This window comes from Lonchura striata, chromosome 4 (genome assembly GCF_050655825.1).
Source record: "Lonchura striata isolate lonStrDom1 chromosome 4, ASM5065582v1, whole genome shotgun sequence".
Taxonomy (NCBI): Eukaryota; Metazoa; Chordata; class Aves; order Passeriformes; family Estrildidae; genus Lonchura; species Lonchura striata.
This window is the reverse complement of record NC_140706.1, coordinates 782,907-795,923: the sequence shown is the minus strand read 5'-3', so window position 1 is coordinate 795,923 and position 13,017 is coordinate 782,907. Positions and strand designations below refer to the sequence as shown.

Sequence of the window (13,017 nt, the reverse complement as noted above, 5' to 3'; positions counted from 1 at the left end):
CCCGATCCCGATCCCGATCCCGATCCCAGTCTCAGCAGTTTCCCCTCTGGCAGGGGGGCTCCCGCCCCGATTACCGATGCACCAGATCCCGTCGCGTTTTCACATGTGCCCGCTGTGTGTGTGTGCCCGCTGTGTGTGTGTGTGTGTGTGCCCGCTGTGTGTGCCCGCTATGTGTGTGTGCCCGCTGTGTGTGTGTGTGTGTGCCCACTGTGTGTGCCCGCTGTGTGTGTGTGTGTGTGCCCGCTGTGTGTGCCCGCTGTGTGTGTGTGTGTGTGCCCGCTGTGTGTGTGTGTGTGTGCCCACTGTGTGTGCCCGCTGTGTGTGTGTGTGTGTGCCCGCTGTGTGTGCCCGCTGTGTGTGCCCGCTGTGTGTGTGTGTGTGTGCCCGCTGTGTGTGCCCGCTGCATGTGCCCGCTGTGTGCCTGCTGTGGCTTCGGGCATTTCTGCCGCCCCTCCGGCCTCGCTGGTTTGGGCATGTGGCCGGGACAGGGCTGGGAATGGAGCCGGGCAAGGGATGGGAACCAGGAACTGGGAATGGAGCCGGGAGAGGGATGGGAACCAGGAACTGGGAATGGAGCCGGGAGAGGGATGGGAACAGGGGATGGAGCTGGGTGAGGGATGGGAACTGGGAACTGGGGACGGGATGGGAATTGGGAACTGGGAACTGGGGACGGGATGGGAACTGGGAACTGGGAACTGGGAACTGGGGACGGGATGGGAACTGGGAACTGGGAACTGGGAACTGGGGACGGAGCTGGGCTCTCCTCAGCGGCCACGGGCGAGGTGTGAAATTTCTCATGGGCAAACAAGTGAGAGCTGCGGGGTGCCCACGAGAAGGGGGACAGAAAAGATGAAGCGAGGAGGGGGGAATGGGGAGGAGGAGAGAAAGCAGCAGCCAGGGAGGAACAAAAATCCCTAAAGCACCAACCTGGATTGAAGACGGGGCGTTTTCTATGGGGGGATTGTAAAATGCGCTCTCTCTTTCCCCTTGGCAGGGGGAAAAAGGGCCCCCCCTCTATCTGATAGTCATTAGCATCAATTAGCCCCGTTTGAAGTAGGCAACATCTTTGTCTCTTTGCAAAAAAAGAAATAAAAAAACCTTTCAGGGAGCCCATAATAACATCTGGAGCAGGAGAGGCTGAACCGAGTTCCCCACTTTCATCTCTTGTCGAGGGACTTGGAATGTTAATGCAGCCTCATTCTTTAATGGAGTTATCAGGAAATGCTTTTCACCTCCTTCCCTTTGCTCAGGGGGGATGTTTACAAAGGGCTGGGGGCTTTTGGGGGGGCTTTTTGGGTTGTTGTTTTGTTGTTGGGATTTTTTTTTACCCCTTCTCTAAGAAACTCCCCCTAAGAGATCCCCCCCCTTTCCCCTTTTATTTTCTACACCCTTGAAAAACAAAACGGGAATAAAATATAATGAATAGAATATAGTGAATAAAACTAAATAAATAAAATAAGCAGCAGCAGAAAAGCAGAGAGGATCGGGTCCCATCCTTTCACGCCCCCTCCCTGGAGGGTCTGGGGCCGGTGTGGAGCCGGGGCAGGGGAGCTGGGGGGTCCCGGCCGGAGCCCCCCGCCCCGCCTGGCTGCTGGGTGCGACATTTCCCAAGTCATTACCAGCGGGTGAAAATTTCCAGCTTCCCACCGAAATGCATTAGCTGAGCACACAGCACTAATGGGAAACAGGACTCGTCATTAGGCTGCGGCCCCGGGGGAGAAGTGAAGGGAAAAGTCAGCCGGGCTTCGGCTGGAGCTGCAACATCGGGGCAGCCCTGCAGGAGCATGTGCATCCCTGCAGGACCATGTGCATCCCTGCAGCTCCCTGTGCATCCCTGCAGGACCATGTGCATCCCTGCAGGACCATGTGCATCCCTGCAGCTCCCTGTGCATCCCTGCAGCTCCCTGTGCATCCCTGCAGGACCATGTGCATCCCTGCAGGACCATGTGCATCCCTGCAGCTCCCTGTGCATCCCTGCAGCTCCCTGTGCATCCCTGCAGGACCATGTGCATCCCTGCAGGACCATGTGCATCCCTGCAGGACCATGTGCATCCCTGCAGCTCCCTGTGCATCCCTGCAGCTCCATGTGCATCCCTGCAGGACCACGTCCATCCCTGCAGGACCACGTCCATCCCTGCAGGACCATGTGCATCCCTGCAGGACCATGTGCATCCCTGCAGCTCCCTGTGCATCCCTGCAGGACCATGTCCATCCCTGCAGGACCATGTCCATCCCTGCAGGACCATGTGCATCCCTGCAGCTCCATGTGCATCCCTGCAGGACCATGTCCATCCCTGCAGGACCACGTCCATCCCTGCAGGACCATGTGCATCCCTGCAGGACCATGTCCATCCCTGCAGCTCCCTGTGCATCCCTGCAGCTCCATGTGCATCCCTGCAGGACCATGTCCATCCCTGCAGGACCACGTCCATCCCTGCAGGACCATGTCCATCCCTGCAGCTCCCTGTGCATCCCTGCAGGACCATGTGCATCCCTGCAGTTCCCTGTGCATCCCTGGGACTCCCTGTCCATCCGTGCAGCTCCCTGTGCACCCCTGCAGTTCCGTGTGCAGCCCTGTGTCTGTCTGTCCATCCCTGCAGCTCCCTGTCTGTCTGTCTGTCTGTCTGTCCATCCTTGCTGCCAGGGGGATCTGTCAGCATCCCTGCCCTGCCTGCAGCTCGCCCATCCCAAACCCCCCACAGATCCTTCACTCACTGCAGCACTCTGCCATTGCTTCCCTGGCAATCACAGCACCAGCCCGGGCCTGGTAAAGAGCAGAACTCATGAACTGATGGAATAACCCTTTAATAACCCCAAAGCCCATCTAAGGACACCTGTGCTCAATCCCACCCATCCTCTGTGCCTCAAAGCCAGGAGCTGGGAATCTCCGAGGATGTTTTTTTCCCAAGGGGACTTTTTTGGGAGAGGCTTCAGCACTCGCCCAGCTTTGAAGGTGTGATGCCAATTAAGGCTGTGGTTCCAGGGCAGCAGGATCAGAGCTGCCTGTTTGGACAAGGAGCAATAAAGCTGCAGCTGTATTTATCCACTTATTTGGGAGCTGCTGGGGAAGACAGGATGCTAAAAGTCAGGAAAAAAACGTGTTTTAAAGGCAAACTTCAGGGACTCTTTTGTGTCCTGTGGGCATCCTCCTCCCTGAGGGTCTTGTAGCCATCACCAGGGTGCTTCCTCGTGAGCAGGATAATCCTGCCTGTGTATTCCCATCTGCTTTGAAATGCTCAAAAATCCAGAGATTTTTATAATTACTTCTCTGCATTGTGCGGGGAAAAGGAACTTTAAATGGCATGACTCCCTGTTTAAGGCAGGATTTGCTGGATACGGCCCGTGAGCCTGTGCATGCAGGGATGCTCAATGCAGGTTATTAAAGCACGGGGGATTTTTGCTGTGGATATTTACCTGGAGACTCTGGGGTTTCTCTGTGTCTGTACACAGCCGAGTGCATTTCCAGTGAGAATTTGGTGGGATTCGAGCAGGAACCCCACCTGAGAGAGGAGTATGTGCCATCCACAGCCCATGTGCTGTGCCCAGCCCCGAGGTGCCACACAGGGATGGCAGCAGTCCTGTCCCCAGGGCAGGGTCACCTCGCATCCTGTGCGAGCTCCCGAGTTTGTCCCATGTCCCAGATGTTCCCAGACATGTGGCACACCTGGACAGGCCCAGACACCTTCCCCTGGGCACAGGGGCACAGCTGGCACAGCCTGGAGCTGTAGGCTGTGCCCTGAGGAGATGCTCGGGGGGCTCCTGCGAGGCCTGGGGATCTCGGGGCAGTGTGGGAGTGGGACTGAGGTTATGTTTGTGTCCCTGTGGGTGTCATGGGGAGGGGAGCACTGCTGAGTGAGGTGCCATCGGGAGGAGTTTAGGTGCTGGTTTGGATGCCTGGGGAAGGAGCAGGTGTTGGTGCAGGGGTCCATGAGGAAGGAACAGTTTTCCATCGGGCATCCCTGGGGAAGGAGGGAGTGCCAGTGTGGGGGTCCGTGGGCAAGGAGCACAGGGCACTGCAGGGGAAGATGCAGGGCAGGTGACACTGGAGGTGACAGCAGGAAAAGAGGGGTGTCCATGGGGTGCCAGGGTGGAAGGAGGGGTGTCCATGGGAGTGCAGCCATGGAATGTGGGGTGGCTGTGGGGCTGTCCATGGGAACAGGGGATCCGTGGGTGTCACTGTGGAAGCAGGGCTCTCCATGGATCTGTGGGTGTCACTGTGGAAGCAGAGCCCTCCATGGATCCATGGGTGTCACTGTGGAAGCAGATCCCTCCATGGATCCCTGGGGTGTCACTGTGGAAGCAGATCCCTCCATGGATCCCTGGGGTGTCACTGTGGAAGCAGATCCCTCCATGGATCCCTGGGGTGTCACTGTGGAAGCAGATCCCTCCATGGATCCCTGGGGTGTCACTGTGGAAGCAGATCCCTCTATGGGGGTGCTGGTGTGGAAAGAGGGGTGTCCATGGAGGAGCTGGAGGGCAAGGAGGGTTTCCATGGGAGTGTTGGTGGGGAGAAAGAGGGGTCTGTGAGGAAACCGGGGCGTCGGTGGGGTTTCAGTAGGGAAGCAGGGGTGTCGGTAGGGATGCAGAGGTGCACGCAGGGTGTCTGTAGGGATGCAGAGGTGCACGCAGGGTGTCGGTAGGGATGCTGAGGTGCACGCAGGGTGTCGGCAGGGAAGCAGGGCTGTAGGCAGGGTGTCTGTAGGGATGCAGAGGTGCACGCAGGGTGTCTGTAGGGAAGCAGAGGTGTAGGCAGGGTGTCGGCAGGGAAGCAGAGGTGCACGCAGGGGTGTCGGGGGAAGCAGGGCTGTAGGCAGGGTGTCTGTAGGGATGCAGAGGTGTAGGCAGGGTGTCGGTAGGGATGCAGAGGTGTAGGCAGGGTGTCGGCAGGGAAGCAGAGGTGCACGCAGGGGTGTCGGGGGAAGCAGGGCTGTAGGCAGGGTGTCTGTAGGGATGCAGAGGTGTAGGCAGGGTGTCGGCAGGGAAGCAGAGGTGCACGCAGGGGTGTTGCCGGCGGCCAGCGGGGTGTGTGCAGCCCCCGCCGCCCCCCCGCCGCCTCTTTGCATAGGAGTGCGACTGTCCCCGGGCCCTCCGCCCTCCATATAAGCGGCCGGGACGGCGGCGGCCGCACCGGCCCGGCCATGCTGCAGAGCCCGGCGTGCCCCCGGCCCGGGCCGCCGCCCCCCAAGACCCCGTTCCACATCGAAGCGCTGCTCGCCCGGGAGCCGCCGCGCCGCGGCCCCGCCGCCTCCGCCGGCCCCGGGCCGCCCGCCCCGCGCTGGCCCGCGGCGGGACCCGCACCCGGGCCGGCCCCGGCGGCGGCGGCGGCAGCGGGGCCGCTGCCCGGCCCCTGGGGCTGGCCCTGGCCCTGGCCCGGCGCAGGTGAGCGGGGGCCGGCCGGGCGGGACGGGAGCGGGGATGCCGCGCACGGGGACGGGATGCGGAGCGGCCCCGGCAGCGCCCCGCGGGGAAATACCGGGCTCGGGGTCCCCCACGCTCCCGGCCCCGGCATCTCCCTGCTGGGACTATCGGGCTCGGGGTCCCCCACACTCCCGGCCCCGGCATCTCCCTGCTGGGACTATCGGGCTCGGGGTCCCCCACACTCCCGGCCCCGGCATCGCCCCGCGGGGAAATACCGGGCTCGGGGTCCCCCACGCTCCCGGCCCCGGCATCTCCCCGCTGGCAGTATCGGGCTCGGGGTCCCCCCACACTCCCAGCCCCGCTGCCGCCCCGCGGGGAAATACCGGGCTCGGGGTCCCCCCACACTCCCGGCCCCGGCATCTCCCCGCTGGGACTATCGGGCTCGGGGTCCCCCACGCTCCCGGCCCCGGCATCGCCCTGCTGGGACTATCGGGCTCGGGGTCCTCCACACTCCCGGCCCCGGCATCTCCCCGCTGGGACTATCGGGCTCGGGGTCCCCCACACTCCCGGCCCCGCTGCCGCTGCGCTCCCGCAGCCCCGGAGCGGCCCGGCCGAAGCCTCGGGCTGCGGCTGCGGGTCGGGGACGCGGCAGGGAAAACTTTCCTTGGCGTTTTTTCCCCTCTGGAGGTGATCGATATAGCGAAACCAAAAAGGAACTGTTTATGTGGGGGTTTTTTTTTTGTTTATTTGTTAATTTTTTTGATATCGCGAGGCAGGTTCTAACACACCCGATGTCTCTGAACAGTTTGACAAAGAGCGTGTGGTTGATTCCTGAAGATGCTATGGGGTTTTACTAATCCATTATTCAGTCCGCAGTCCGGACCCGGGTGCAGGATATCCAAACTCGCTGCTTGCATTTGAGGTGGAGCCAGAAACCTGCAATAGCTGTAACAGAAAAGTGGGAGCGCTAAAAGCAGTATTCCAGTGCCTGGGCTAGCGGAAGGTGTCGGAGGTTGGAACTGGAGGATCTTTAAGGAGCTTTCCAACCCAAAGCAGTCTGTGACTCCACGAGATTTTACGGGTGACTTTGCACACACTGGCATTTATTTCTCCTTTCATATATCAGGAAGGCACTTCACTGCCAGTTTTAATCAAAAACCTGCTGTAATTTCTCAAAGCCTCGCTCCCAAAATTAATTTCTTCACCTCTGCTGCTGTGTGGGTCCCTCTTCTCCCAAATTTACCCTCATCTCTCTTTAATTTTGCTTTCCCCGCAATTTTTCACTCACAGAAATGAAACTGCCAAGAGTTTTGCGGCACTTGGCCGCCAAAACTCCATATTTTTATTGCAGAAGCATCTAAGGAAAATGGTTTTGTTGATCGGTGGGTAAAATTTACACCGTGGTGATGGATGATACTTCCTGATATGTCAGGATCTATTTTTACTGGAACTTTATAAGGACAACGGCCAAGTGATTTTAACAAAGTATCTCCATTCAGAGTATTTTTCTTGAAATTAGGTATTCCTTTTTAGCGTTCAGAGTGTGATCTTGCTGCTGTCCAGGCAAAACCTGCAGCCAGGCCCATATTCTCTGTGGATAAGGAACTCCAGATTTGATCCTGATGCGACAATATTCTGGCACCAAAAGCATTTGCTGATCTTTTACAAAGTACTTAGCACAACTATTTAATATATTATTTCTTTCATGAGACAGCATCAGCAGAATTGTGTTAATCTTTATATTATATCAAACATCCAGGTATGAAAACACAGTTAAACGATTTGCAGAGCAATTTCCACTCAGCGTTTCATGTTGGAAATTATACTTGCTATTATTCCAGCGTTAAAATAGAAACAAAAAGTGATGGGTGAAAAGATTTTAATGATGAAAATAGTTTTAAGTGCAATTACGGCTGTTAAGCTGTCAGGTCTCCATCCCACAAATCCTTAAACACAGGCAGAACTTACACCCAATTAATGAAAATAAGTAGGTCAAGGTGCAGGTTTGTGCCTGGAAAACGTGACAAGATCAGTCATTAAAGGAGAGATAAGTAGCAGGTGTGAATGGGGATCATTATGTGCAGTATTTCCATAAAAGCTGGAGAAACCTGGCTTGCCACAATAATTTGAAGAGCAGACATGGGGACCATTAATGGCCTGATCCTGCCGGTGCTTTCCACAGGGAAAATCCCACTGGTTGTAATTAGTGGTCATGTTAAAGTGAATCGGGTGCTCGGAGGAGCCGTGGTGGTGCCATCAGCGCTGGCCTTGGTGGCTCCTGTGGCTCCTGAACCCTTCGGGCTGTGCAGTGAGCCCTGGAGGAGATCTGCAGGGCCATCAGCTGGGCACGGGCTGTGCCATGAGCCCTGGAGGAGATCTGCAGGGCAATCAGTTTGGGCTGTGCCATGAGTCCTGGAGGAGATCTGCAGGGCAATCAGCTGGGCACGGGCTGTGCCATGAGCCCTGGAGGAGATCTGCAGGGCAATCAGTTTGGGCTGTGCCATGAGTCCTGGAGGAGATCTGCAGGGCAATCAGCTGGGCACGGGCTGTGCCATGAGCCCTGGAGGAGATCTGCAGGGCAATCAGTTTGGGCTGTGCCATGAGTCCTGGAGGAGATCTGCAGGGCAATCAGCTGGGCACGGGCTGTGCAGTGAGCCCTGGAGGAGATCTGCAGGGCAATCAGCTGGGCACGGGCTCCATGGCGGGGCTGGGAAGGGATTTGCAAGGATTGGGCGCTCAGCAGTGAGCAAGAACATCGTCTGGATTGGGAACATCTGCTGGATGGGGAACATCGGCTGGAACATCGGCTGGATGGGGGATGAGGGACTGGGGAAGGGGAGACCTGCTCCCAGTCAGGTGCCAGGGCAGTGCTGGTGTTGGATTGTATGTTAATTTATGCTAATTGCTGTTATCCTCAGGCCACAGCTGGAGAGGAGACAGGTCAGATACACTTGTTAGTACTGCTAAATCCTCACCACCCCTGGCAACTTTACCGGGATGCAGGATGGTCCTGCATGAGAGCTGGATCCTGGACACTGAGCCTGTGTGCCAAGGGAAAGGGAAAACCAGGGGCCAGGCTGGGGTCAACTCTCTCAAGCTTTGAACATTTGTGATTCAAAGGTTCTTGAGACAAAGGTGGGATTTTTGTGTTCTGCAGCTCTTGATGCAATTCATTGTCCTGTTGCAAAGGTCCCGTGCAGGCAAAGGTCAAATCCTGCCCACCTCACTAAGTGCTGATTTCTTTGGGTCTGGCTGTGCATGTCCAGGACTGTCCTTGGTGTACCCTGAGGGTAAAACCATAAAACAGGCCCTCAAAAGTTCTTCTACTCCAGCTTTTCATGGGAAAAGCAGCCTGGATGAGATTATCTGAGTAGGGACAGGGCAGGGACATCCCTGCTGGGTTTGGTGCTTTCTCCCAGCTCCTTTAGTGCAGATCCCTTCAATTTTTGCTGCTTTCTCACAGGTCTGGAGTTGTCTCACTGTGTCGGGACCAACCCTCTGGGTCCTGCTGGGCCTTGGAGGTCGGGGGGGCCCTGCAAGATGAAGAGAGTCCGCACGGTCTTCAAACCAGAGCAGCTGGAGCGGCTGGAGCAGGAGTTCCTCAAGCAGCAGTACATGGTGGGCACGGAGAGGGTGGACCTGGCTGCAACCCTGCATCTCACGGAGACCCAGGTAAGGGACAGGGAGCTGAGCTGCTGGAACTCGTCCTGGGGCTGCTCTCTGCTGATGGCCCCGCTGGGAAGCGTGGTGGGAGGAGGACACGGTGCAAAGTGACCTGTGGGACACCCTGCTGCCAGGAGAAGAGACGGGCCTGGAGTTTGGATGGTTTTTGGGTAAGATTTCTGAATCCATGAAGTGGAACAAAAAGCATTCAGGAGCACAACCCTGCTGTGCTTTAGAGTTGGAGCTGGGTTGGTTGCTGTGTCTGCATTGTCATGATCCTCTGGAGACTGTTTCAAGTGTCCTTTTATGACACTGGATATAATTATTTCCCTGCTTTGCCGTGTGAGTTCCTGCTCCTCCCACAGTAAATTGCTTGTTTAGTGTGGAAAGTGTAGAAAGAAGGAGTCAGGTGATCTTCCACAGTGGGATCTAAATTCAGCTGGGGGAAAGGGAGAGCAAAACAAGGCCAGCTCTGGGGACAAGGGATAATTACTGGGCATCTCATCATGGCCTGTGGAAACTGCAGTCCTGGGGATGGATTCCGGGGTTCCTTAGGGAGCTGCTTCCTTCACTTCCCTCGCCAGAACCTCAGTGCAGCTGCCTCCCCCTGTCCCCTGATCCTTTCCCATCACCACTGTGCCCTCTGTAGTTTCACCTCCCTCTGTCCTGGAATAATGCAGATCCCCACTTTAAGGAACTCGTGGGTTGGACAAAGGCTCCTGGAGCCTTTGGGTTAAGCTGTTGTGCCACTTCCCATCCAGGTCAAAGTCTGGTTCCAGAACCGGAGGATCAAGTGGAGGAAGCAGAGCATGGAGCAGAAGGCGGCGAAGCTGTCGCAGTTCGGGGTGATCCAGCCTGCGAGCGCCGACTCTACCGACAGCAAGGACCACGAGGAGGACGCCGTGGACGTGGAGCTTTGAACAGCCAAGAGACTGGGCTGGTTTTTGATGCCTGGGGACGTGTCTGTGCTGCTTTGGTCCAAACAAGACTGATCTGAGAGCTGGAGCTACAGGACTGAACTGCAGCTGGCTGGAAGGAACCCCCCAGGTTTCACTGGCTGCTGTTCAAATTACAGCCAAGTGCTGTAATTCCTGGGGCTTCATCACTTGATGGCAGGTGATCTCCTGTTTGCTCCTGAAGCACCAGGACACACAAACAGCTTCCAGCAGAGAGGCTGGCATGACAATCAGGGTGTCTCTGGTGCTGGGGTGAGAATCACAGTGACTGACACTGGGGTGACAATCACAGGGAGATTCTGATGTTGGGGTGACAATCTGCCGGTTTCTCTGGTGTGGGGGTGACAATCAGAGGGTTACTCTGTAGCTGGGGTGACAGGATGATTTTGATGCTGGGGTGACAGTCAGAGAGTCTCTGATGCTGGGCAGGCAGTGGGATCTGTCTCTGATGGCTCTGAGCACAAGGACATTTCAAACCAACCCGAGTCACTTATGTGTGGCTGTGTGCTCCAAGGAGGAAGGAGGAGAATCTCCCTGATGGCTTTTTCTTCTCAACTTGACTCCCATGTTTGATATTCAGATCAATCACAACCAAAATACCCCAAGTGGGGACGTCCTTTGCTGCCACGCACAGACTCCTGGCAGGGTCCAACCCTGCCCTGGAGCAGAAGTGCCTCGTCCTGTCAGTGCCTTGCTGTATCTGTGCCTTTGCAGGGCTCCCCAGAGCTGGATCCAGCCCCGGTGGTGTGTCCCTGGCACTGCTCAGGGTGTGTGTGGGTGTGTGTGGGTGTTTGGGTGTGTGCTGCTGCAGGGAGCTGCCCGGGGCTGGCCGAGGTGCAGGGCTGGGGGCTGCAGTAAAAAGCAGCTCCCACCCCTCAGCTGCAGCAGTAAAAAGCAGCTCCCCCACCTCGGCTGCAGCAGTAAAAAGCAGCTCCCCCACCTCGGCTGCAGCAGTAAAAAGCAGCTCCCCCACCTCGGCTGCAGCAGTAAAAAGCAGCTCCCCCACCTCGGTTGCAGCAGTAAAAAGCAGCTCCCACCCCTCGGCTGCAGCAGTAAAAAGCAGCTCCCACCCCTCGGCTGCAGCAGTAAAAAGCAGCTCCCACCCCTCGGCTGCAGCCGCCGGCCTCTGCCCCAGGCCAGATGTGCCACCGTGGCCTCGGCCAGCTGCTGCTCTGTTCTCTCCTCATTATCCCTGCAGGTGCCCTGGGACGCAGCACCTGGAGCGCTCCGAGCACATCTGGAGCAGCCCGATGCGGTTAACAGCTGGATTTCTGGGGGTAGGGAGGGCTTTGGGGGGCCAGGACTAAGGACTCAGGCTGGCACCTTGCCTTCCTCCGGGTGCCCAAGGCAGCAGCCACCACGGCCCATCAGCTCAGGATAATTTATTCCGTCTCTTTCTGACCTAGAACACTGTATACCACTTTACTCTTATATTGTTATTTATAGAAACACCTTCTTTTAGTTTGCCTTGTTTGTCACTTATTTATTTGCTTTTTCTCTTGATAAAAATGGAGTTCATTTTAAAAAGAGAGATGGAATGAGTGTAAAAACAAAAAACAGATGGAAAAACTTCCAACTATCCACTTTAATTTTCAATTGAAAAGAGTAACAAAAAAAAACCCCACCAAATGTATTTTCATCCTTCTCAAAAGAGTTTGAGGGTTTTTTCTTAATAAACTATTTTGGACAAAATACATACATAAGATCTTTATTTCAATTGATTGATGACCCCATATCAAAGTAGAAAAAGGGAGTTACTGTCTCTGGGCTGGTTACTGCAGAGATAAAACTACATTTTCTCTAAGAGCAGTCATGCCTGGTGAGTATGGGTTGCTCAGACTCCTGGAGAACAAGAACCTGAGTCTGCAGGTGGATGTGGCCAAAACTCTGCAGCTCCTGCCCTGCCAGCCTGAGGGGCTGGAGCATGGCCAAGGCAGGGAACAGAGCTGGGAAGGGGCTGGAGAGTTCCTGAGGGAGCTGGGAAGGGGCTGGAGAGTTCCTGAGGAGCTGGGAAGGGGCTGGAGAGTTCCTGAGGAGCTGGGAAGGGAATGGAGAGTTCCTGAGGGAGCTGGGAAGGGAATGGAGAGTTCCTGAGGGAGCTGGGAAGGGAATGGAGAGTTCCTGAGGAGCTGGGAAGGGAATGGAGAGTTCCTGAGGGAGCTGAGGGGGCTCAGCCTGGAGCAAAGGAGGCTCAGGGGGACCTTGTGGCTCTGCACAGCTCCTGCCAGGAGGGGACAGCCGGGGGGGTCGGGCTGGGAACAGGGACAGGAGGAGAGGAATTTCAGGATCACTGAGGCTGGAAAATCCCTCCAAGGTCACCGAGCCCAAGCTGTGCCCAATCCCCCCTTGTCCCCAGCCCAAAGCTCTGAGTGCCTTCCCTGGACATCTCAGGGGATGGGGTCTCCACCGCCTCCCTGGGCAGTCCTTTCCAATGCCCATTACACTGCGTTCCATGAAGAAATATCTGAGGAAATGGCCTCAGGTTGTGACAGGGGAGGTTTATATTGGATGTTGGGGAAAACTCATTCACAGGAAGGGCTGTGCAGCGTGGTCACAGCTGCAGTGTTGAAAACCCCATCGCTGGAGGGATTTAAAAGCCTTGTAGATGTGGCACATGGGGACATGGCTCAGTTGTGGCCTTGGCAGTGTCAGGGCACATCGGACTCATTTGTCTTAGTGGGCTTTTCCCACATAAATATTCCATGACAACAGGAGTCACGGCAGCGCTGTCCCACCTGTGCCTTGTCCTTGTCCCTGCCATGGGTACAGTGTGATGGAGCACAGCCTGCGCTGGATCCCACAGCACGGCCAGGGAGCGTGGCCCTGCAGCCTGTTTGTCCCCTGTCCCTGCAGCAGTGGCCAGTCTGGCAGTCTGTTTGTCCCCTGTCCCCAGGCTGGGTGGCCAGAGCATTGGCCAGTTTAGCAGTCTGTTTGTCCCTTGTCCCTAGCCGGGTGGCCGCAGCAGTGGCCAGCCCTGCAGCCTGTTTGTCCCCTGTCCCTGCAGCAGTGGCCAGAGCAGTGGCCAGCCCTGCAGCCTGTT

General features: G+C 56.7%; 1 protein-coding gene across 1 annotated transcript; it reads left to right on the top strand.

Annotated features, from left to right (window-relative positions):
* Positions 1–5,138: 5,138 nt before the first annotated feature.
* Positions 5,139–12,799, top strand: LOC110481559 (homeobox protein not2). Its single transcript, XM_077782558.2, has 5 exons — positions 5,139–5,368; positions 7,619–7,641; positions 8,822–9,030; positions 9,783–10,831; positions 10,899–12,799. Exons 1-4 carry the CDS (start codon positions 5,139–5,141, stop codon positions 9,939–9,941), a joined length of 621 nt encoding a protein of 206 aa, XP_077638684.2. The 3' UTR covers positions 9,942–10,831; positions 10,899–12,799.
* The last annotated feature ends 218 nt before the right edge of the window (positions 12,800–13,017 follow it).